Source organism: Rana temporaria, chromosome 1, assembly GCF_905171775.1.
Source record: "Rana temporaria chromosome 1, aRanTem1.1, whole genome shotgun sequence".
In the NCBI taxonomy this organism is placed as follows: Eukaryota; Metazoa; Chordata; class Amphibia; order Anura; family Ranidae; genus Rana; species Rana temporaria.
This window is the reverse complement of record NC_053489.1, coordinates 540,267,173-540,290,909: the sequence shown is the minus strand read 5'-3', so window position 1 is coordinate 540,290,909 and position 23,737 is coordinate 540,267,173. Positions and strand designations below refer to the sequence as shown.

General features: G+C 42.4%; 1 protein-coding gene across 1 annotated transcript in view; it reads right to left on the bottom strand.

Moving 5' to 3' along the window:
- CPE (carboxypeptidase E) overlaps positions 1-18,139 on the bottom strand; it is an 81,362-nt gene extending 63,223 nt beyond the window's left edge. The window contains exon 1 of the mRNA XM_040332840.1: positions 17,659-18,139. Within this exon, the coding sequence (XP_040188774.1) occupies positions 17,659-17,932 (274 nt within the window). The 5' untranslated portion in view covers positions 17,933-18,139. The remainder of the gene's footprint in view (positions 1-17,658) is intronic.
- Between the last annotated feature and the right edge of the window lie 5,598 nt (positions 18,140-23,737).

Genomic DNA, 23,737 nt, shown 5'->3' with positions numbered 1-23,737 from the left:
TTTGGGTGTTTTTCACGTATAACCTTTTCATCTATATGTTTTCATCCTAAGATAATAGAACGTTTAAATTGAATATCCATCCTGTACTTGAAGAATGCACCCCTGCATGTGCAATGAATAAATTTGCAATATTTTTGGGAAAGACAAATACTGACTATGAATAAATCTTTCATTTAACCACCTCAATACCGTGCCTATTCTGGCACTTCTCTCCTTCATGTAAAAATCATAATTTTTTGCTAGAAAATTACTCAGAACCCCCAAACATTATATATATATATATTTTTAGCAGACACCTTAGGGAATAAAGTGGCGGTCATTGTCACTTTTTATCTCACACAGTATTTGCGCAATAATTTTTCAAACGCCTTTTTTTGGAAAAATAATGGTTTCATGAATTTAAAAATAACAAAACAGTAAAGTTAGCTGAATTTTTCTGTATAATGTAAAAGATAATGTTACGTCGAGTAAATAGATACCTAACTTGTCACGCTTGAAAATTGCGCACACTCATGGAATGGCGCCAAACTTCGGTACTTAAAAATCTCCATAGGTGACGCTTTCATTTTTTTTTTTTACAGATTACCAGTTTCAAGTTACAGAGAAGGTCTAGTGCTAGAATTGTTGCATGCGCTCTAACGCACGCGGCGATATCTCACATGTGTGGTTTAAACGGCGTTTACATATGTGGCCGGGACTTAGGTGTGTGTTCGCTTCTGAGCGTGAGCTACCGGGGACAGGGGCGTTTTAAATTTTTATTTTTACTTAATTTTTTTTTTTTTTACACATTTTTATTCCTATTACAAGGAATGTAAACATCCCTTGTAATAGGAATCACTGTGACAGGTCCTCTTTATGGAGAGAGGCGGGGTCAATAAGACGCCACATCTCTCCTCCAGGCTTGAAAACATGAGATCGTGAAAAAAAAATCACCGATCTCATGCTTTCAGCCGCGATTGCGGCTTTGTTTACCTCCGTCGGTCATAGAGATGACCGGTGACCAAATGGTCACCGGTCATCTCTATGACCGACGGAGGTAAACAAAGCCGCAATCGCGGCTGAAAGCATGAGATCTCTATCGTCAAGAGTCGGCGCCGGCCGATTCGTTCTCCGGGTCCCTCATGGCATGGGAGAGCCCGGAGAAGCACCAGATGGCGGCAGAAGGGGGGGTTATCTCCTCATGCCGCCTATAAGAACGATCAAGCGGCGGAACTGCTTATGGTGCGCAGAATCGCCGGCTGAATAGAAGGGTATCTGAATGATGCCTGTAGCTGCACCCATCATTCAGATACCCCCACCTCAATACCAGGATGTCATATGATGGCGTGCGGTATTGAGGTAGTTAAAAACATTGTTTACAAATCTGCTGTTCTGCATGTTCACATGTTGGCGGGTAGTTTTATCCAACTGTTTATATCCAACATAACATTTCAGCAAAACTCATTGCTGTGATGTTTCCATTAGATCAGTTAGGGGGGGGGGGATAGACCCCCAGTGACCACGAGTCTGAAAGATGTGCCTATCTATGAAATAGAAATCACAATACCAATAATGACAGAACATCCATACCCTGCCTGCCCCTAACGGAAGATAATCCAGAGGATCAATCACATCTGTCAGTAGTCACTGTATCGATTGCTTTTCTAATTATTGTATCTTTTGTTTCAGTTATGTGACTGCCCCAAATCATGTTTTCATTACCTAGTTCTATTTCCTAATTCTCGTGTCCTGATTTTGCCTGTCTGTATGTAAACAATAAACATGGTAGGATTAAAAAATACATTTTATTAAATGTTTTTTGACATGAGATACATTGTTTCAAATACATAATATCTGCCATAAATCTTGTAGTTTTTTTTTTTAAATAAATCTATTTTTTTGAGAAATTGTTAAAAATAACAGGAACATTTAGTTGTTTTACAAAAAATAAATAAAAATAAATATATGGTGATCTCTTTAAGAGGATGTTATACCAGTAATGTATAGAGTCCGGTGCTTACTGCAGAGGTGTGCTGCTTGATGGATATGTGGGATATTCAATAAAACAGTGTACAGAGACCATGAAGTAAAGCAATGTGTAAAGTCAGGTACCCTATAGCCAATTCCATTAGTTAAATAAAAGGCTTTATTCCCGATCACCGGATATGATGTCACTTACAGTGAGGGAGTACAGGTTCCGCTTTACTGCTCCTGGCACTACATTACAGCCAGCGAATGAGAGAATTAATCTTCTGTTTAAGGCCCCATGCACACGAGACGCTATTACAAACGCCTCTAATCTCAGCTTTTCAAAGGCAAAAACCGGCATTTAAAACGCCCGTTTTTGCCGCGAATTGCCGCGATTTGCGGCGTTTTACCGCGATTTGCGTCTGTCAGCGTTTATCCCCAAAACACTGTAGACCCTCCCCAAGCTCAGAATCAAACTATTTGTGCCGTGTTTTGCCGCGTTTTGCCGCGATTTGCGTCTAAAACGCAAAAGCTGAAAGCTTCTGAACCCAAAATTTTGGGTTTGGAAAAACGGCCCTAAACCCAACTGCTTTGAAACGCCAAAAAACGTGATCGTGTGCATGGACACATAGGATAACATTAAATGTGTTCAGGGGCAGTTGAAAAAAATGCCCAAATGCCTCTGAACTCGAGTTTAGCAGCGTCTCGTGTGCATGGGGCCTAAGACTTCTTAGTTATTATAATTTGTGAATTCTTCAATACGTAGTAAGTAAAGCTTTTGTAAAACACCACTGTGTACACCAATATAAAGTGGTTGTAACCCTTTGAAAAGCATATCCTCATATAATGTGTACCTGCCTCAACCCACGGTGCCTAACGTGGATACTGGCTGCTCTCTCCTTCCTCTGCAATCTGCATGCGCCAATTCTGGCACCAGGCAATCCATGATAAGTTCTGCCCCATACCTCCAGCACATGATTGACAGCCTCAAATGGGCCTATTTCCTAGTGAGGTTGTGTAGAGGAGGAGGTGCCCATTCCCTCCACTCAGATATCAGATTACACTCAGCTCTCTGCTCTGTGCAGTGCAGTCAGATCCCCTGATTCCTGGAAGCCAAGAAATTATATCTGATCTGTGTTCTTAAGAGGCAAAAGGACAGAGAGTATTTTGGGACTTTGAATATACACCAGTGCACACACTTACCATGCAAAAAGAAAAATTATTTTACTATATCATACAATTTTTCAAAAAATTATTTTTGTTTATTATTTCATACAATATAAAAAGACATGTTGTTGTCTGTGAAATACATTTCAAAGATAAGCGCATTAAATCTTCAAAGAAGGTCAATGCGTTTTGAGGATCATCCGCTTCATCAGAATTGGGTGTATTGAAAACTAGTAAATTACAGACAAGTGTAAAGGTGTTCAAAGGACTGAAAGACTAATATCCTGCAGCGCCCGCAAGGTCCCCCTGCTTAAGAAAGCACATATATTAGATTGTAAGCTCTTCTAAGCAGGGCCCTCTTAATCCTCTTGTATGTTATTGTATTATAACTGTATTGTCTCCCTTTTATATTGTAAAGCAATGCGCAAACTGTTGGTGCGATATAAATCCTGTATAATAATAATAATAATAATAATGTACAGGGCCGTCTGAAGTTTCCTAATGAACATCTGAACGATTCAGAGGAGAACTGTCTGAAAGTGTTGTGGATAGATGAGACCAAAATCAAGCTCTTTGGAATCAACTCAACTCGACGTGTTTGGAGGATGCTGAATGCTGTCTATGACCCCAAGAACACAATCCCTACCGTCAAACATGGAGGTGTAAGCATTATGCTTTGGAGGTGTTTTTCTGCTAAGGGGACAGGACAACTTCACCCCAACAAAGGGACGATGGATGGGGCCATGTACGTCAAATCTTAGGTAAGAACCTCCTTCCTTCAGCCAGGGCATTAAAAACGAGTTGTGGATGGGTATTCCAGCATGACAATGACACAAAAAACACGGCCAAGGTAACAAAGGCGTGGCTCAAGAAGAATCACATTAGGGTCTTGGAGTGGCCTAGCCAATCTCCAGACCTTAATCCGATAGAAAATATGTGGAGGGAGCTGAAGGTTCGAGTTACCAAACGTCAGCTTCGAGACCTTAAAGTGGATGTAAACCCGATTTTTTTTTTTATTTCACAATGTAGAGTATAAGATTTCCTATCATCTGTGCCCAGTCTTGCCACAGAGTTAATCCAGCTCTGAGCAATCCTCTTTTATTGTTCAGTGAAATAAAACGGACTTACAGAGAAAAACCTTAGTCCGTTCCGCCCCCTTGCTGTAAGTGACAGGTTATTTACATATCTCATGCCCTAGCCTGGAGACAGGTATTATGTTTTAATTCCCAACCACACTACTCTTCTGAAGTCATGTGGTTACTTTTCTGGATTTTGACTGGATGTTAGTGATCATAGCAGAATTTAGTAAAAGGAATGCACAGGAAAAAATGCATGTTGACAAGGGGAGTGTAGAGGAGGGCCGGGAGTCTACTGACATCACAACTCCACCCACCGAGCTCCAGACAACAGACCCACCCACAGAATCTGCAGTTTTTCAGTTCTTAGAACAGACAGAGGGGAGACATTTGACAGGTAAGGATACATGCAGGAGGCATCTATATCCTTATAGATCAGCACTATTGTAGTAGTTTAGAAAGGATGAGAGTGGCTTTACATCCACTTTAAAGACTTGCAGAGGATCTGCAAAGAGGAGTGGGACAAAATCCCTCCTGAGATGTGTGCAAACCTGGTGGTCAGCTAGAAGAAACGTCTGACCTCTGTTATTACCAACAAGGGTATTGCCACCAAGTACTAAGTCATGTTTAGCGAAGGGGTCAAATACTTATTTCCCTCCTTGAAATGCAAATCAATTTATAACTTTTTTAAATGCTTTTTTTTTTATATTTTTGTTGTTATTCTGCCTCTCGCTATTAACCCTACCATTAAAATTTATAGACTGAGCAATTATTTGTCAGTGGGAAAACGTACAAGCAGGGGATCAAATACTTTTTCCCTCACTGTACTACCATTCTGCAGATTTTCACATCAGCCCATGCCTGAAAAGTTGCTTATTAGATGAGGTGCCTGACTTTACTCATGCAGACATACCAGGACAAACGAAGAATGACACATGTTTTTGCATAGTATGAGAAAAGCAAAGCATCCCCAGGATACATGGACAGGATCCAACCCCACAGACATCTCTTCTTCTCTGACACTATCTGCTCTGCAAAAATCCTGTGCTTCAACTATCAGTACCTAAAGACTGTGAAAAGGGGTCCAAAATGGATGTTAGTATACAGTATGCATCTAAAACATCTAAAAATCAAAGCCAATAGTTGTAATGACCCATGAAAAAAGAATTGGGGACATTTTTTTTAAAACTGGAGCAGTCAAAATCAGCACGTGGCAACCAATAAGCTTCTATTGTGATTATTCAGTTTGAACTGAAAGATAAAAGCTGATTGGTGGCCATGCACAGCTGCTCCAGATTCTGGCTGCTCCGGTTTTAATAAATTCAATCCATTCTATTATTATTTTAACAATTTGTATCTACTTCCCACCCGGCCACTGCATATATACGGCATATATGTGGATGTTCAGGAACGTCCCTCAGAAGGAGGGGGATCGTGCACGCGTTACCGCGCAGCGGCGCGATCCCGATGCACTTGTGTCACCCGGACACGGTGCATCTCAGATCAGCAGGGGGGCTCTGTGATTGACCCTCCTGATCACATGACGGCCGTGTCCAATCACAGCCATCGTGTGATGTAAACACAGAGCCGGTTGCTAGGTAATTGGCTCTCCTCTCCTCACACAGAAGTTGTCGGTGAGGAGAGGAGAGCGGATCGCTGCAGCCCGGCTGGTGATCAGTGAGTATGAGCTGTTTTTTACTCACTAATCACCAGCCTAGTGTCCCCACAATGTAAAACACACACAGTAAACACACGTCCCCCAAAACACATGTCCCCACATAGTAAAAAAACATGTCCCCACATGAGTAAAAACACATGTCCCCCACATATGTAACAGTAAAATCACATGTCCCAATGATCATTTGGACACATATGTCCGTGATCACCTGCGCACATCTGTACATGATCATTTGCGTATATATGTCCGCGATCACACAAACCAATTATTATACACTTAACGGGAATTTATTTACCAAAAACATGTAGCAGAATTTTTTTTGGCATTCAATTTATGAGAAAATTAGATTTTATTGGATTTATTTTAAAATAGAATAATGAAAATATTTATTTTTCCAAATTTCCGCAAAAAATTTAAAACAGAGTCATAAATAAATACCACCAAAAGAAATCTCTATTTGTGCGAACAAAATGATAAAAATGTCATTGGGGTACAGTGTAGCATGACCGCGCATTTGTCATTGAAAGTGCGAGAGTGCTGAAAGCTGAAAATTGGTCTGGGAAGGAAAGGGGGCGAAAGTGCCTGGTATTGATGTGGTTATAACATGCTTAGAGTAGAAGATTGGCAAACAAAGCAATCCATAGGAATTAAAAGTACATTTCTGTACAACTTATTATGTTTTTAATAATATAAATCAAAATATTGCTTAAAATGCATTTTAATGGTTTGCTAATTAAAAATACATAGTCATGTTCTCCCTAGCATGCCTTGACCTAAACAGGTTTATTCAAACATGTTAAAGCAATTGTAACAGTATGTGAAATTCTTAGTGCATTCTCTAAATGAGTGTACTGTGGCTAGCAAGTCTCACTATGCATATGATTACTGACAGCTTTAAAGGATACGTCTGTGATTTCTAACAACAAATAAATGTATCCCTCCCAGCCCCCTTTATGGCCAGTCAGTATCCTGGTCTCCATAGCCACAGCAGAAAAGCCAGCCTCCTGTTTACTGTGGAACATGCGATTGCAACCCCCATGGGAAATCATAGCCTATCCATCAAATGCTCTTATTCAAGTTCCAGGGAATTAAAAAAAAATGAAATTGCAACTAATCATCGCCCGAAAATAATTACTACTGTGCAGCAGGTTAAGGTGTAAAGCTATAACCTTTTTTCTGCATTAAAACCCCTATCAAGTTATTTGTTGCTCTCTATGTAATACTAGGGAAAACAGGAAGTGAGAGGAAATACCCCCAAAATGAGAGGAATTCCCCACCAGCACATTTGTCACAAGTAGAAGATGTCTCACCCCTTCTTGCCAACTCTAAAATTCAATTTTTCCCCGTAATTTCTAAGTGACATTGTTAACCAGGACAAATAGAGGGGCAAATCTCCTCAGCAGGGTACGCACCACAATACAATTTTGGAAAGTGTCTAAATCTTCCACTATCTATACAAAACCCCCCAAAAAATGTTTTTCTTTAAAGCTGCGCAAAAACATGGCTACCTGGGACTTTAACATTTTGTATCCATATAATTCTTTATTTAAAAAGAGTTGTCACTGTTGAACATTGGACTATCTAAATCTAATTGTGGGGGGGGGGTGGATTGACGGAGCCCAGGAATGGCCGCTTAGACCGAGTGCTTCGCAGACCAGAGAGAACCACAGAGCGACAGAGACCTTCATCTGCAGCTCAAACAACGCCATCCACATCCCACACACCACAGGAGACCCGGAGAATGATGTCCAGCAAAAGGAAGGGGGAATACAGGCCGAAAAAACTCACGGCCTCCTTCCTGAAGCCAGGTTAGTGGAAAACAAAATGGCACTACCGGGGCCGCCACAAGCAGAGCATCCCCTACAATACAAGCATTATCCCACCCTTATCTTCCCCCAGAGACCAGGCAGAAGGCAGTCCCAATCCAGGCAGCCCTGCAAAGGCTAAGATGCGGATGGATACACCTCCGTCATCCACACACACACAGAGGCCCAGCTTTTTAACCCTCTACAGTCCAATCAGGCCTAGCAATCTTCTATGGCAGCATTCCCTACCACAGGACAGCATGTCTTGGACACAACCTTAAAGGACATGCTCCTATCACTAATGACAGATCTCACCTCCTTAATCTATAAATTCTCCACCAACATACATAACATGGAAGACAGAATCACATACATTGAAAATAAAATGGAGGACAGCACCACCACTATCAATGATCTAGTGGATGTGAAAGACAAACAGCACTGGATCAAATCTAAATTGGCAAACCTACAGGACAGGTCTCGTCGTAATGTCAAATTAAGGAGGGTCTTCAAATCAGTTCCACCAACTGCTCTCCATCAATATGCACAAGACCTCATGTCTGCTATTCTACTTGACGCTACACTGATTGAGATTACTATAGACGGGATCCACAGAATAACCAAACCACCCCATCTGTGGCCAGAGATGTGCTAATTAGAGTGCATTTTTTCCACGCTAAGGAAAAACTCTTAATGGCAGCCAGGCACAAAGCCTCCGCTCTCCCAGGTCCATTTGACAGTATACAACTTTTCCCTGACCTCTCCAAATATACCCTTTAATTGCGGCGACAACTAAATCCGGTGACAGAAGCCATGAATAACCACAAGATCCAATACAAGTGGAGTTATCCTGCGACCGTACTAGTTACCAAAAATGGCACCTCACACCATTTTCACCCTTAATGGAGGAATTAAAATTACTCTACAGATGGGGAATTATTGTCGATCCTCCACAGGACAACAATCCATTCTCAGTTCCAAAACGCTCGCTACCACAGCGTAAAAAATACACGATAACAAACATGGCAAGTAAGGATGACTCCACTACCAAAAGGGTTTGCAACTCAGACAGGAATGTTCTCTCTGGCCTCAGGCTCACACAACTTGTTCTACTTGACTGTTTACCCCTAAAGTGGATTTGCTGATTTCAGACTATTCTCTCCACTGCACTCCACACTGCGTTAACTTAACATTGCACAGCAATTTTCACTTCACTTTTACTTGTTATATAGATTTATGTTACAGCATTTCAGCTTTGAGAGCATAGAACCTTGGGAACTTACAGCCAAGACCTCCTCATCTCTGACGACAATTTCCATCTAACAACTGACCTTCTTATTGCTCCGTTATCAAACAGTGAGTGACCAAGCCTCACACATACACCACCCTACACCGTAAAAATGGCGATTATTATATTATCTATTAATGCACAGGGTTTCAACCATCCCGCAAAATGCCATTCTCCCAAATGCGATATACTATGTGTACAGGAGACACATTTCTCCTCCACAGTTTTACCCAAATGCTTGAACAAAAACTTCCCGCACATCTACTGAGCCTCTTTCTCCGCCAAAAAAACGTGGAGTGATAATTGCAATAAGAGACTCCATTGCCTTCCAACTTCATCACTCAGTCCTGGACCCCAACAGACGGTACGCAATACTAATCTGCTCTATCAACAACGACAAATACACTTTACTCAATATATACGCCCCTAATGACCACCAAAGTCTACAAAGTCATGTGCTCACTCAAGCCTATTCAGCAAAGCCACCTCATTATTTGCGGAGACTTTAACCTTGTACCCGACACACACCAAGACTCAACATCTACAACCAAAAGGAAAGAATCTCCTCAGCAAAAATGTATCTTTACACAAGAACTCTATGATGTCTGGAGATGTCACCATGGTTCTATACCATGGGACTATACATATTTCTCACCAGTGCATAAATCATACTCTCGCATAGACCTCTTTTTGGCTGACAAATGGCTTTTACAAAAAACCCAATCCTCTGATATCCACACTGTGAAGTGGTCAGACCATGCACCCATCAGCATCTCCATTGCAGATGCACCTACATACACTCCAACATACATGTGGCGGGTGAATAACTACCTTCTGTAACAATCACCTCACTCTACAGATCTTGCAAACAACCTGACCGAATTTTTCAAACACAACATCTGTGTCCGACCCCGGAAAGGGGGGGAACACGCACAAAGCCTATATCAGATGTATTCTAATACAAATGGGATCAAAAGAGGGAAAGGACGCAGCGTATAGACTCACTTATGTCCCAGATCACTGATCTGGAAAAACAAGACAAAGCTAACCCCCAAGAATCCCACTTGACAAAAATGTAGACTTAGACAGGAGGTACGGCTACTTCTCCTGGAATCATTTTTAAAAAATGCAACGAAAAAAAAAGGCAGTTTCATACACCACATCTAACAAGGCAGGGAAAGCTTTAGATTAAAGGATACCGCACTAAAACCAGGATAGCTTACCTGTACCACCCCCTCACCAAAGCTAAAGTAACAGACCCTCAAAGCATAGCTGATGCATTCAGCGCATACTACAGTGATCTATATAATCTCAACCATGACCAATCCACACATTAACCATCTCCAGAAGATAATAATACCTTTTTTAATCAGATTAACCTTCCAAAAATAACAAATGAAAAATAAACTTACTTAAATGCTCCCTTCACGACGCAAGTAATCCAATCTTTTATTTAAAGCGGAGGTTCACCCTAATTTACAAGTTCTGCTTATTAAAAACTTCAGCCATAGTACACTATGTATTCGTTTTTTTTTTTTTTTTTAATCGGCCTCCTTACCTTGAAACGAGGCCCTTTTGTGAGCTTTCACTCACTATTCCCCGCGGGAGTGGGCGTGGTTTTCCAAAATCCCCCATCAGCGCTTTGTCTCCTGGAAGCGTCTCCTGGGAAATCCTGCGATATCTCGCGGGTCACGTGACGTCAGGCGGGTCATGTGACTTCGCCAGCGTGTCAGCATTTGCCGCATCCCGGAAGAAGAACGAGCTGGGCTTCACAGTGCCCACAGTAAAGATGGTAACGTCCATCTTAGAATTTTATAAAATATAATTTTCTCGCGATTACCACTGCAGCGGGCTACAAGACTGGGACAGATGAGCAATTACCTACACAAGGTAAGAGCGCCAGAAACCTTTAAAAAAAAAAAACTTAAACCCGCGGAACCCCCGCTTTAACTACCTGCAGGCAAATCTCCTGGACCTGCTGGTCTGACGGGGGAATACTATAAACAATTCTCCCACATTCTAGCCCCTCATATGAGCACAATTTTCAACAACGCTGCTTCCTCTTTCTCTTTCCTATCTGAAATGCTACAAGCAACGATAATAACACTTCCAAAACCAGGAAAGGACCTCCCCCTAAAATTTTTGACTAATTTCCCTTCTAAATCTAGACATAAAAATATATACCAAAACTATAGCATCATGCCTACTTGCAAGAAAAGAAATGGCTGCACATTCAGGAACTCCGATTGCCCTCTACCGTTCAAAGTGACAACACCAAAGACACCAAGACGAGGTCACGTAGACGCGTTTCACACAAACATCCCGTGCCTAATCATTAGTAATTCTAATGATTAGGCACGGGATGTCTGTGTGAAACACGTCTACGTGACCTCGTGTTGGTGTCTTTGGTGTTGTCACTTTGAACGGTAGAGGGCAATCATAGTTCCTGGATGTGCAGCCATTTCTTTTCTTGCAGGTTTCCCACGGAGGCGGGCCGGGGCTGGCACTCTACGAGATATTCCGCATCAGGTTATCGGCATGCACCTGGAGCAGCGTCTCTTTTTCTTTGTATCATGCCTACTTGATATCCTACCCTCTCTCATTCACCGGGACCAAACGGGATTCACAAAAGGACACCAGGCATCTGACGCCGCTAGAAGGCTCATTGATTTAATCCATAATGCAGAATCCTCCATAACGCCGTCTCTTCTCCTATCATTGGAAGGCATCAACAGGATTCATATGAGCTACTTACAACAGGTCCTTCATAAATTTGGATTCCAAGGCAAGATATTAATGGCGATCCTTGCCCTATATACTATCCCATCAGCGAAAATATTCTCCTCTGACATGCTCTGACAACAAGTTTAAAATTTGCAATGGCATTAGGCAGGAATGCCCACTCCCACCTATAATTTACAACCTACTCATAGAACCCCTAGCAGCCCACATGAGATCTAATCCTCGAATTTCTGGTTTCAAACTAGGCCAAATCTCCCACAAATTCAGTTTATTTGCGGACGATGTAATTCTTATGATCACAAATCCGTCTTCTTCCCTGGTAGAAATACAAAATACTTTGCATTGGTTTAGTAAAATATCGTATTATAAGGTAAATGAAACAAAGTCATTTATACTAGATCTAGGTCTCAATGCCACAACCAAAAACTTGCTACAAGGTAAATGCCCTTACATATGTGTAGAGCTGCACGGTTCTGGCTAAAATGAGAATTACATTTTTTTTTGCTTAGAAGATAGATCACGATTCTTGTGGCATAACATCATCTTTCACATTAACCACTTCAATAACACACACCGTCATATGACGTCCACAAAGGGGATCTCCTATCCTGGGTGGACGTCATATGACGTCCTGGACTTTGTGCGGTAATTTCTGAATGATGCCTGCAGCTAGAGGATTCAGATATCATTGTGTTCCGGCGGCGATCCTGTGCACCATAAGAACGATCATAGCGGCGGTTCTGCTGCTTGATCATTCTTATAGGCGGCGGGAGGGGACATCCCCCCTCCCACCGCCATCCGGTGCTTCTCCGGGCTCCCCCGTGCCATCGGGGGCCCGGAGAAAGGATCGCCCTGTGCCGAATAGGAAGCATAGAGATGACTGGTGACCAGATGGTCACCAGTCATCTCTATGACCGTCGGAGGCCCGGGCACGATGTGATGACGTCACGCCCGGGTACCCGTAAGTAAACAAAGCCGCAATTGCGGCTAGTAAGCATTAGATCTGTGATTTTTTTTTCACGATCTTATGCTTTCCAGTCGTGCGACATTGTACCCAAACAAAATTAATGTCCTTTTTTTTCCTCACAAATAGAGCTTTCTTTTGGTGGTATTTGATCACCTCTTCGGTTTTAATTTTTTGCGCTATAAACAGAAAAAAGCGAAAATTTTGAAAAAAAAAAAGCAATATTTTTTACTTTTTGCTATAATAAATATATTAAAAAAAATATATTTCAGTTTAGGCCGATACGTATTCTTCTACATATTTTTGGTAAAAATAAAAATGCATTAAGCGTATATTGATTGGTTTGCGCAAAAGTTATAGCTTCTACAAAAATAGGGGATAGATTTATGGCATTTTTTTTTATATATTTTTTTTTATTAGTAATGGCGGCGATCTACGATTTTTATCGGGACTACGACATTATGACAGACACATCGGACACTTTTGACACTATTTTGGGACCATTGTCATTTATACAACAATCAGTGCTATAAAAATTCACTGATTACTGTGTAAATGACACTGGCAGGGAAGGGGTTAAACACTAGGGGGCGATCAAGGGGTTAAGTGTGTCCTAGGGAGTGATTCTAACTGTGGGGGGGATGTGCTACCACTGACATGACAGCGATCTCTACTTCTGATGACAGGGAGCAGTAGATCCCTGTCATGTCACTAGGCAGAACAGGGAAATGCCTTGTTTACATAGACATCTCCCCGTTCTGCCTCTCAGTCGCAAGGCTGCAAATTCAAAGGGACATACCTGTACGCCCATTTGCCTGCCTGTGCCATCCTACCTTTTAGCTATTTCCCTCTGTTTTCTCCTGGTGATCTGACCAGTAACACACCTCCTGTATTAGAGTGCCCCCACTCTGGAAGAAGGAGCACAGGGGGCACCTCTAGATAATTGGAAGGCTCCATGCACACACTGGATAAAAAACGCTGGTAATAGCTTTTTGTAGTAGCGTTTTAGGAGTGTTACCATATTTGCAGTTCCATTAAAAAAAGGGTAAAAAAAAAAGCTAAAAAAAAAACACTAGCGTTTAGGAAAGTTTCTGCTAAAAAAAAGCTAGCTACCATAATCTCGGTATCCTCTTCAAGAGTCGGCGGTTCTCTTTCAAATAAAAGTGGTGACTGCGGCAGATTCGCCGCAAGATCACGTTTATCGGCGGCGGGAGAGGGCCCCTCCTCCTGCCTCGCTCAGGTGCCCTCCGCCGCTTAACGTGGCCGTCGGTATCGGCGGAGGCGATCCAGACCTGTCCCTAGCCTGACATGGAGATGAGTGAGGGGAAGCGACGTCACTTCCGCCCATACAGTAGCTCTTAAAGGGCCATTGTATTATTTATTTATTTTTAATTTTTTTTAGAATGACAATTTTATTTATTTTTTATTTTTTATTGCACTTTAGTGTAAATATGAGGTCTGAGGTCTTTTTTGACCCCAGATCTCATATTTAAGAGGTCCTGTCATGCTTTTTTCTATTACAAGGGATGTTTACATGTAATAGGAATAAAAGTGACACCATTTTTTTTTTTAAAGAACAGTGAAAAAATAAAAGGTAAAATAAATAAGAAAAAAAAAATGTAATTGCGTCCCGTCCCGCCGAGCTCGCGTGCAGAAGTAAACACATATGTGAGTAGGGCCCGCATATGAAAGCGGTGTTCAAACCACACATCTAACGCGATCGGTAGAGTGAGAGCGATAATTCTAGCCCTAGACCTCCTCTGTAACTCAAAACATGCAACCTGTAAAAAAATGTAAACATTGCCAATGGAGATTTTAGATGGAAAAAGTTTGTCGCCATTCCACGAGCGGGCGCAATTTTGAAGCGTGTTGGGTATCAATTTACTCGGCTTAACATTATCTTTCACAATCTAAGAAAAAAAAAATTGGACTAACTTTACTGTTGTCTTATTTTTTTATTCAAAAAAGTGTATTTTTTCCAATAAATACGGTGTGAAAGAAAGTATTGCAACGACCTCTATTTTATTCTCTAGGATGATAGGATGTTAGAAAAAAAAAATATATATATATATATATATATATATATATATATATATATATATATATATATATATATATATATATATATATATATATATATATAAAATGTTTGGGGGTTCTAAGTAATTTTTTTAGCAAAAAAAATGTTTTTAACTTGTAAATACCAAATCTCAGAAATAGGCTTGGGTCTGTAGTGGTTAAAGTGATTGTAAAGTCTTGTTTTTTTTTTTCTTTTAAAATAACAAACATGTTATACTTACCTGCCCCTGTGTAGTGGTTTTGCACAGAGCAGCCCAGATCCTACTTTTCTCAGGTCCCTGGCTGGAGCTCCTGGCCCCTCCCTCCTGCTGAGTGCTCCCACAGTAAGCAGCTTAATATGGGGGCACCCGAGCCCAGCTGCAGCTCCGACTGTCCATTCAGACGCAGAGCTTCTGTTCAGCCCTGAATCTCTCCTGATTGGCTAACTGAGTTTGATTGGCTTCTGCTGCTGTGTCTCAGCCAATCAGGAGAGAGAGTCCCAGACCGCTGAGGCATTTATGGACATCGTTGGACAGAGATGGGGCTCAGGTAAGTATTAGTGGGCTGCTTCACACAGAAAGCTTTTTATCTTAATGCATAGAATGCAATACGATAAAAAAAAAACATCTGCCTTTACAACTCCTTTAATCTAGGAGAAGAGCAGTGTTACTAGCAGTTTTAGATACACTAACAAATTAAAGCCAAACTCCAGCTCACACGGTAGCATCTTTTTTTTTTTCCTTTGAGTTTACAAAAAAGCTAATCATTGTAAGCACCCTAGTCAGTGTAAGGCTTTATGTACACATAACCGTTTGACCACTGGTCGTAAGAAAACGCAAAACATAGCAAAATCGCGCTGTGATTTGAGGCCGGTGGTCAAAACGTTCCTATCCTGAGAGGGAGGTTGAACCTCCTGTAATTGCAGCAGCTTCTAAATGATCCTAAGGGCCAGTTCACACCAGACGCAGTTCCGTTCAGTCCTGTGTGCATTTTTTCTGCACAAAATGCATGCACAGTGTTTTCCATGTATTCCATTGGCTCTAGTTCACAGCATGCTGTCAGTTTCTGCACCGGAAACTGACCGGAAACTGACTGTACCGTGTAAACTAGAGCCAACTAGAGCCATTGGAATACATGGAAAACACTGTGCATGCATTTTGTGCAGAAAAAAATGCACATGGAACTGAACGGAACTGCGTCTGTTGGGAACTGGCCCTAAAAGCTTATGTGTACCATGACACACAGCCTTTTATGGAGTTGCGTTTAAGAGCTTTGGTAAAAAAAAAAAAAACGCCAAAAGCTCCTAAACTTGTGCGGGTGGAAGCTGCTGTGGGAACCTCACTTCATCCGGCAGCTGCACCCACCCTGTAGTACGCTTCCCGTGTGGGCTGCGATATCCGGACAGGTGCAGGGACCTTTTCCCCGCGTTTTGTGAGGCACAGCAGCCCATTCAAATGAATGAATGAATTCAAATGCATGAGCAGCACAAACAGCACGCAGAGCTGTGACCACAGGCCTAGGAGCTTCAATGTACATAGGCCCAGATTCATAAAGGAGATACTCCGTCGTATCTCTCAGAGTATCTATGCGACTGATTCATAGAATCAGTTACGCATAGATATCCCTAAGATCCGACAGGTGTAATTGTTTTACACTGTCGGATCTTAGGATGCAGTACCACGGCCACCGCTGGGGGGAGTTCGCTTCGTAAACCAGCGTCGGGTATGCAAATTAGGAGTTACGGCGATCCACAATGGATTTTCGCGTTCGCTATGTCGCCGCTAGTCTAGTTTCCCGTCGCAAAGTTAGTCGTCGTTTTTGGTGCCTTAACTTTAGACAGCAAACGTATTGCTGTCTAAAGTATGGCCGTCGTTCCCGCGTCGAAATTTAAAATTTCACGTCGTTTGCGTAACACGTCCGGGAATACGGAAGTAAGCTACGCACGTCGCCGATCGCAAAAATTATGTCAGTTCGCGCAAAGCACAGCGGGAATTTCGAAACGTAGCATGCACAGTAGGTCCGGCGCGGGAGCGCGCCTAATTTAAATTGTACCCACCCATTCGATTTGGACCGCCTTGCGCCGGACGTATTTACGATTCACCGCCGCAAGTTTCCAGGTAAGTGCTTTGTGGATCGGGCACTAAAACTGAAAACTTGCGGCGGTGTAACGTAAACGGCTTACGTTACACGGGCGCAATTGTACCTGAATCTGGCCCATAGAGCCTTAAATGGTTTGTGCAAACCCTCTATCTGCTACATTTGCAGGACAGCATGAAAAACAATAGAATTACTGGCCAGCTCACCAGGTGAACATAAAAGAAAGAAAGCCTAAAAATAAATAAAAATGCAGCCATCACATCTAAAAATTGGGAAGCTTGTATATTAAAATGTGATAAATTATTAATGAAATCGTCCATGGAGAAGTGTCAGTTCTATGGGAGTGTCTACAGAGGGGGACTGCAGAGGGGGAGGGGAGGGGGGACTTTCTACAGCAAACAATGATCTCAGGTGTTGAATGGTATTGGATGGTAGATAATATTGGATGGTAGATAGTATTGGATGGTATATAAATGGTATATAGTATTGGATGGTATATAGTATTGGATGGTATATAGCAGAGACAATATACCATCATATCCACTGACAGCCACTGAGGGGAATATGTATTATTGCAATTATATGTGTATATCCATGATGTACAGAGGTGAATGGATGGGAAATACTCTATATATATATAGATTATCTATCTATCTATCTATCTATCTATCTATCTATCTATCTATCTATCTATCTATCTATCTATCTATCTCTATCTCTAGTATTTCCCATCCATTCACCTCGGTACATCATGGATATACACTTATAATAATATATATGATGGTATAGGTGTGTGCCCCCTCCCCGGTGTATCTCCATACGATGCCCACACTCACCAGGCTCGTGCTCTCCCGGCTTGTCGGAGATTTCTATGACCAGCATCTCCCGGCCCTCGTAGCTCCGTCCTATGGTGTAGATCCGGGTGATGGAAGGACATTGCAGCCACACGGCCACCAGCGCCTCTCTGAGCTCCGGGTAACGGTGATACTCGAAGGAGATTCCCCCCGGCTCCCGGCTCAGCCTGCGCCTCCTTCCCTCCGAGGACGAGCAACAACCGATCAGTAATAGAAGGAGCCCGGAGGAGGCCAGCCATACAGAGCCGGGCAGCATCTTCCTATAGATGGGTGACAGACAGACTACAGATACAGTACAGCGATCTTCTTCTTCTTCTTCTTCTATGTGTGCGGAGCCCAGAGGTGTGATGTGCCGTCACCTGACCTCTAATCCCTCACTGACATGTGATGATGTCATCAGACGCCCAGATCCCTCCTCTCTACACCGATCTCTCCTTCTCTTCCCTTTGTTTCCTTATCTCTCTTCTCTCACTAATCTCTTCTCCAGACTCTCCTCCTCCTCCCACCTTCCTGGATACAGACACAGGCAGGGAGGTAAATATGTCAGAGAGGGAGATCAGCTGATAAATACAACCAACCTACCCACCAACCTACCTACCCACCACCCAACCAACCTACCTACCCACCATCCAACCAACCTCAGATGTCAGCCCAACATCACTGATCTAATATCACTATACATCCCTATTCTACATCCCACATCACCATCCTACACTATTCTACATCCCACATCACCATCCTATATCACTATTCTACATCCCTATTCTACATCCCACATCACCATCCTACATCACTATCCTACATCACCATCCTACATCACTATCCTACATCACTATCCTACATCACTATTCTACATCACTATTCTACATCACTATTCTATATCCCTATTCTATATCACTATCCTACATCACTATCCTACATCACCATCCTACATCACTATCCTACATCACTATCCTACATCACTATCCTACATCACTATTCTACATCACTATTCTACATCACTATTCTATATCCCTATTCTATATCACTATCCTACATCACTATTCTATATCACTATTCTACATCCTACATCACTATTCTATATCACTATTCTACATCCCATATCACTATTCTACATCACTATTCTACATCCTACATCACTATTCTATATCACTATTCTACATCCTACATCACTATTCTACATCACTATCCTACATCACTATCCTACATCACTATTCTATATCACTATCCTACATCACTATTCTATATCACTATTCTACATCCCATATCACTATTCTGTATCACTATTCTACATCCCACATCACTATTCTACATCACTATTCTACATCCTACATTACTATTCTATATCACTATTCTACATCCTACATCACTATTCTACATCAATATCCTACATCACTATCCTACATCACTATTCTATATCACTATCCTACATCACTATTCTACATCACTATCCTACATCACTATCCTACATCACTATTCTATATCACTATCCTACATCACTATTCTATATCACTATTCTACATCCTACATCACTATTCTATATCACTATTCTACATCCCACATCACTATTCTGTATCACTATTCTACATCCCACATCACTATTCTACATCCTACATCACTATTCTATATCACTATTCTACATCCTACATCACTATTCTATATCACTATTCTACATCTCACATCACTATTCTACATCCCACATCACTATTCTACATCACTATTCTACATCCTACATCCCTATACTATATCCCTATTCTCTATCCCACATCACCATCCTATATCACTATTCTACATCCCACATCACCATCCTATATCACTATTCTACATCCCACATCACCATCCTATATCACTATTCTACATCCCACATCACCATCCGCCGCAAAATTTCTACCTAAGTGCCCGATCCACAAAGCACTTACCTAGAAATTTTGAGCGGTGTAACTTAAATCCGACAGGCGCAAGGCGTTCCTCTTCTCCAGGGGGCGATTCCCATTTAAATGAGGTGCACATGCTCGTGACGTCATTTTCCCGACGTGCATAGCGCGAAATTACGTTACGTCGGGCTTTGTGGATTGCGACGGGTCAATAAAGTTGCGTCGGGAAAAAAAAAAAGATACGGCGCGGAAAAAAAATTTAAAATTAAAAAAAAATTGCGTCGCTGGACAGAAAGGTCTGTTTTACAAGGTGTAAACAGTTTACACTTTGTAAAAGCAGCCCTAATTTTGCGTTTGCAAAATAAAACTTACGGAGAAAAAACGAAGCTGAAAAGCTTCGTGGATCTCCGTAAGTGCTAATTTGCATACCCGAGGCGACATTTCGACACAAAATACCCCCAGCGGCGGATGCGGTACTGCATCCTAAGATCCGGCAGTGTAAGTCCCTTACACATGTCGGATCTTCTGCCTAACTATGGGAAACTGATTCTGTGGATCAGTTCCATAGTTAGGACCAGGGATACGACGGAGTAACAGCAGTTACTCCGTCGTATGTCTTTTGAGGATTTGGCCCTATATCACTATTCTCTATCACTATTCTCCATCACTATTCTATATCAATATTCTATATCAATATTATATATCAATATTCTATATCACTATTCTCCATCACTATTATATCACCATTCTATATCTATATATTTACCAAAAATATGTAGAAGAATACGTATCGGCCTAAACTGAGGAAAAAAACATTTTTTTATAGATTTTTTTAGGGGATATTTATTATAGTAAAAAGTAAAACATATTGTATTTTTTTTTAAATTGTCGCTCTATTTTTGTCTATAGCACACAAAATAAAAACCGCAGAGGTGATCAAATACCACTAAAAGAAAGCTCTATTTGTGGGAATAAAAGATGTACATTTTGTTTGGGAGCCACATCGCACGACTACGCAATTGTCAGTTAAAGCGACACAGTGCCGTATCGCAAAAAGTGCTTTGGTAAGGAAGGGGGTAAATTCTTCCGTGGCTGATGTGGTCAATAATGTATTTTCACTCTGTATTCCAAAGGCTGTTTTTTATATAATTTGAGCAGGTGACCATTAGCAGAGGACTAGAAGCTCCACCCGCTGCTGTTTGCCTGCAGGCAGGCTGACAAAGAGCTGGGTCACGTGACAGCTGTATATCGCTTTTTTAAATGAAAATAATTACAATGTCGTCCTCCACATACAAAGAAAGGGAAGGGATACTGTAAATAGTGTGTGTTTAGTATCACTTTAACTCCTAGATCCAGATCCACTGAAAAGCCACCATGATCCAGGTCATACGCTCCCATCTTCTTTGCAATGTTTTTTTATGTAATCCTTTGTCACGCCAGGATTGAGGCCATTTCCCTTCACACCAATGTCCTTGCCAAAAAACTCCATAGCTTAAAAAGCCAGCTACGTCCCTCACCAAATTAGAAAAAGAACCCACTTGAGAGGCGATTTGCCAAATTCAACAGCCCTTAACCCCTTTGTTGCCTGCAGGCAGGTTGCCTAGTTCAGCCCAGTTAGGTGCTGCCCCAGCTGGGAGGGATAGAGTTAATTGTGTTTTCCAGGTTTTTGTGCCAGGCTTCTTGGGTCCAACCCATTGATATTGTGTGAATTTAAAAAGGGACAGGGGTCCGGTTTCTGGGGATTCGTCCACCACCGCTACTGTCATTGTTCTTCTCATTACTGATGCTGTTGAGTCCATTCTGTCAGCCTGCTGTATCATGCCAAGTTCAGAGTGCCTGCTAATGAACATCTGGCTTTGAGAGCCTTCCACAGCGTAGGGGGGTTGCTGGGACCTGCAGTCTGCCCTGAAGATAACAACCCTGGATATTGCCACCTTCAACTTTGCCAAAAATATAAAGAGAAGCCTTGACATGGGCACTGTGGCTTCCGCATATATTTTCAAATGTGTGTAATGAAACCTTTTTTTAATTGATATTGTTAGAAAAGGACAATTTGGTTTATTTGCAGGCTAGCTGGTAAGTGTGCTGGGAAACGTGTTTGTTCCTGATGTGTTTAGCTCTTCCATGTGCACCTTACTGCAAAGGTTAGTTATAAATTGGGGTGGTTGCCATCTTTTTGTATAGCTTGTACTCTGATTTGGTGTGGGGACACTTTGGATGCCTTCAGCTGCCATTAGGCTTCTGCTGGGTGTCCAATGTGTCCCTATGCCTTTGAGAAGGAGCAGGCTCCCTCCAGATAAACCTGCCCCAAATGTACCTGTTGCTAAATAGGAGACTCAGCAACCCCTGATTATCAGTGCTAGGTGGAGAGCAGTGGCAGCTGGTGCTCAAAATATTTGTGGGGGCGCAAACAAACAAAAAAAAAAAAACATCAATTGCAGCCTCACTGTGCCCATTAAACGCAGCTACTGTGCCCATCAATTGCCGCCACTGTGCCCATCTAATGCAGCCACTGTGCCATGCCAACAATTGTCGCCACTGTGACATGCCATCAATTGTCGCCACTGTGCCATCAATTGTCGCCTCTGTGCCATGCCATCAAACGCAGCCACTGTGCCATGCCATAAAACGCAGCCACTGTGCCATCAATTGTCGCCACTGTGCCCATCAATTGTCGTCACTGTGCCTTGCCATCAAACGCAGCCACTGTGCCCATTAATTGTCGCCACTGTGCTGTGCCATCAAACGCAAAGCCACTATGCCCATCAATTGTCACCCACTGTACCCATCAATTGTTGCCACTGTGCCATGCCATCAAACGCAGCCACTGTGCCATCAATTGTCGCCACTGTGCCCATCAATTACCGCCACTGTGCCATGCCATCAATTGTCGCCACTGTGCCCATCAATTGTCGCCACTGTGCCATGCCATCAAACGCAGCCATTGCGCCATCAATTGTCACCACTGTGCCCATCAATTGTCGCCACTGTGCCCATCAATTGTTGCCACTGTGCCATGCCATTAATTGTCGCCACTGTGCCCATCAATTGCCACCAGTTTGCCCCATAAAATGCCACCAGATTGACCCCCGCCCAGCACTTACCTTTCTCGGGTCAGCCATCCTCCCTCCACGATCCCTAGATGTCTGCTGCCGCCCTCGATGTCGCTTTAGCCAATCATATTACCGGTAACCAGACCCGGTGAACCTGATTGGCTGAGGTACATGTCAGTGTTAACCAGGGAACGCACACCCTGTGCGTCCCCTGGTTAACTATTTGGAAGCCGATTACAGCCCACAGGCTATAATCGGGAAGCCTATCAGAGCCGTCGACAATACATAGATTCATGCAATGCATTGTTGACTTTAGTGATGGTGCAGGAGAGAGAGGGAGCGGTGCTCCTGCACCCACTGGTAGAGGGGGTTTGTTATTGATTAAAGTTGAAATACTATCGGCGTTGATGTGCCGCAGCCATATATATAGGTTAGGAAATATGCTGGGATCAGAGCTAGACATTGAATGCCACACAGATCATTTTGTCTATTAGGCAGATTCATAGCGAGTTACGCCGGCGTACGCGTCGAAATTTGAAAATGTTATGTCGTTTGCGTAAGTCGTCCGTGAATGGGGCTGGACGTAATTTACGTTCACGTCGAAACCAATACTTTGGAGCAATGCACACTGGGATATGTACACGGACGGCGCATGCGCCGTTCGTAAAAAAACGTCAATCACGTCGGGTCACGAGTAATTAACATAAAACACGCCCCCCATCCTCATTTGAATTAGGCGCGCTTACGCCGGCCGCATTTACGATACGCCGCCGTAAGTTAGGAGGCAAGTACTTTGTGAATACAGTACTTGCCTCTCTGACTTAAGGCGGCGTAGCGTAAATACGATACGCTACGCCGCCTTAAAGTTGCGGCGCTCTATATGAATCTAGCTATATATCATACTTGCTTTTCTAAAGGAAGACTATAGTTTACAACTTATCTGATCCCCTGTACAGTAGGCCTGGGAAAGGAAGGGTCATACCTGTGAGCTAATCAGGTTTTTCTGCATTGCACGGTGCTCTTAGTTCCCCTACTGTACATGTTTACAGAAGAAAAGAGCACAGAGATAACTTTAAAAATGTAAGGCTGCTCTTTGTCCAGTCACAGGCTGGCCAACCAAATATAAATCACATA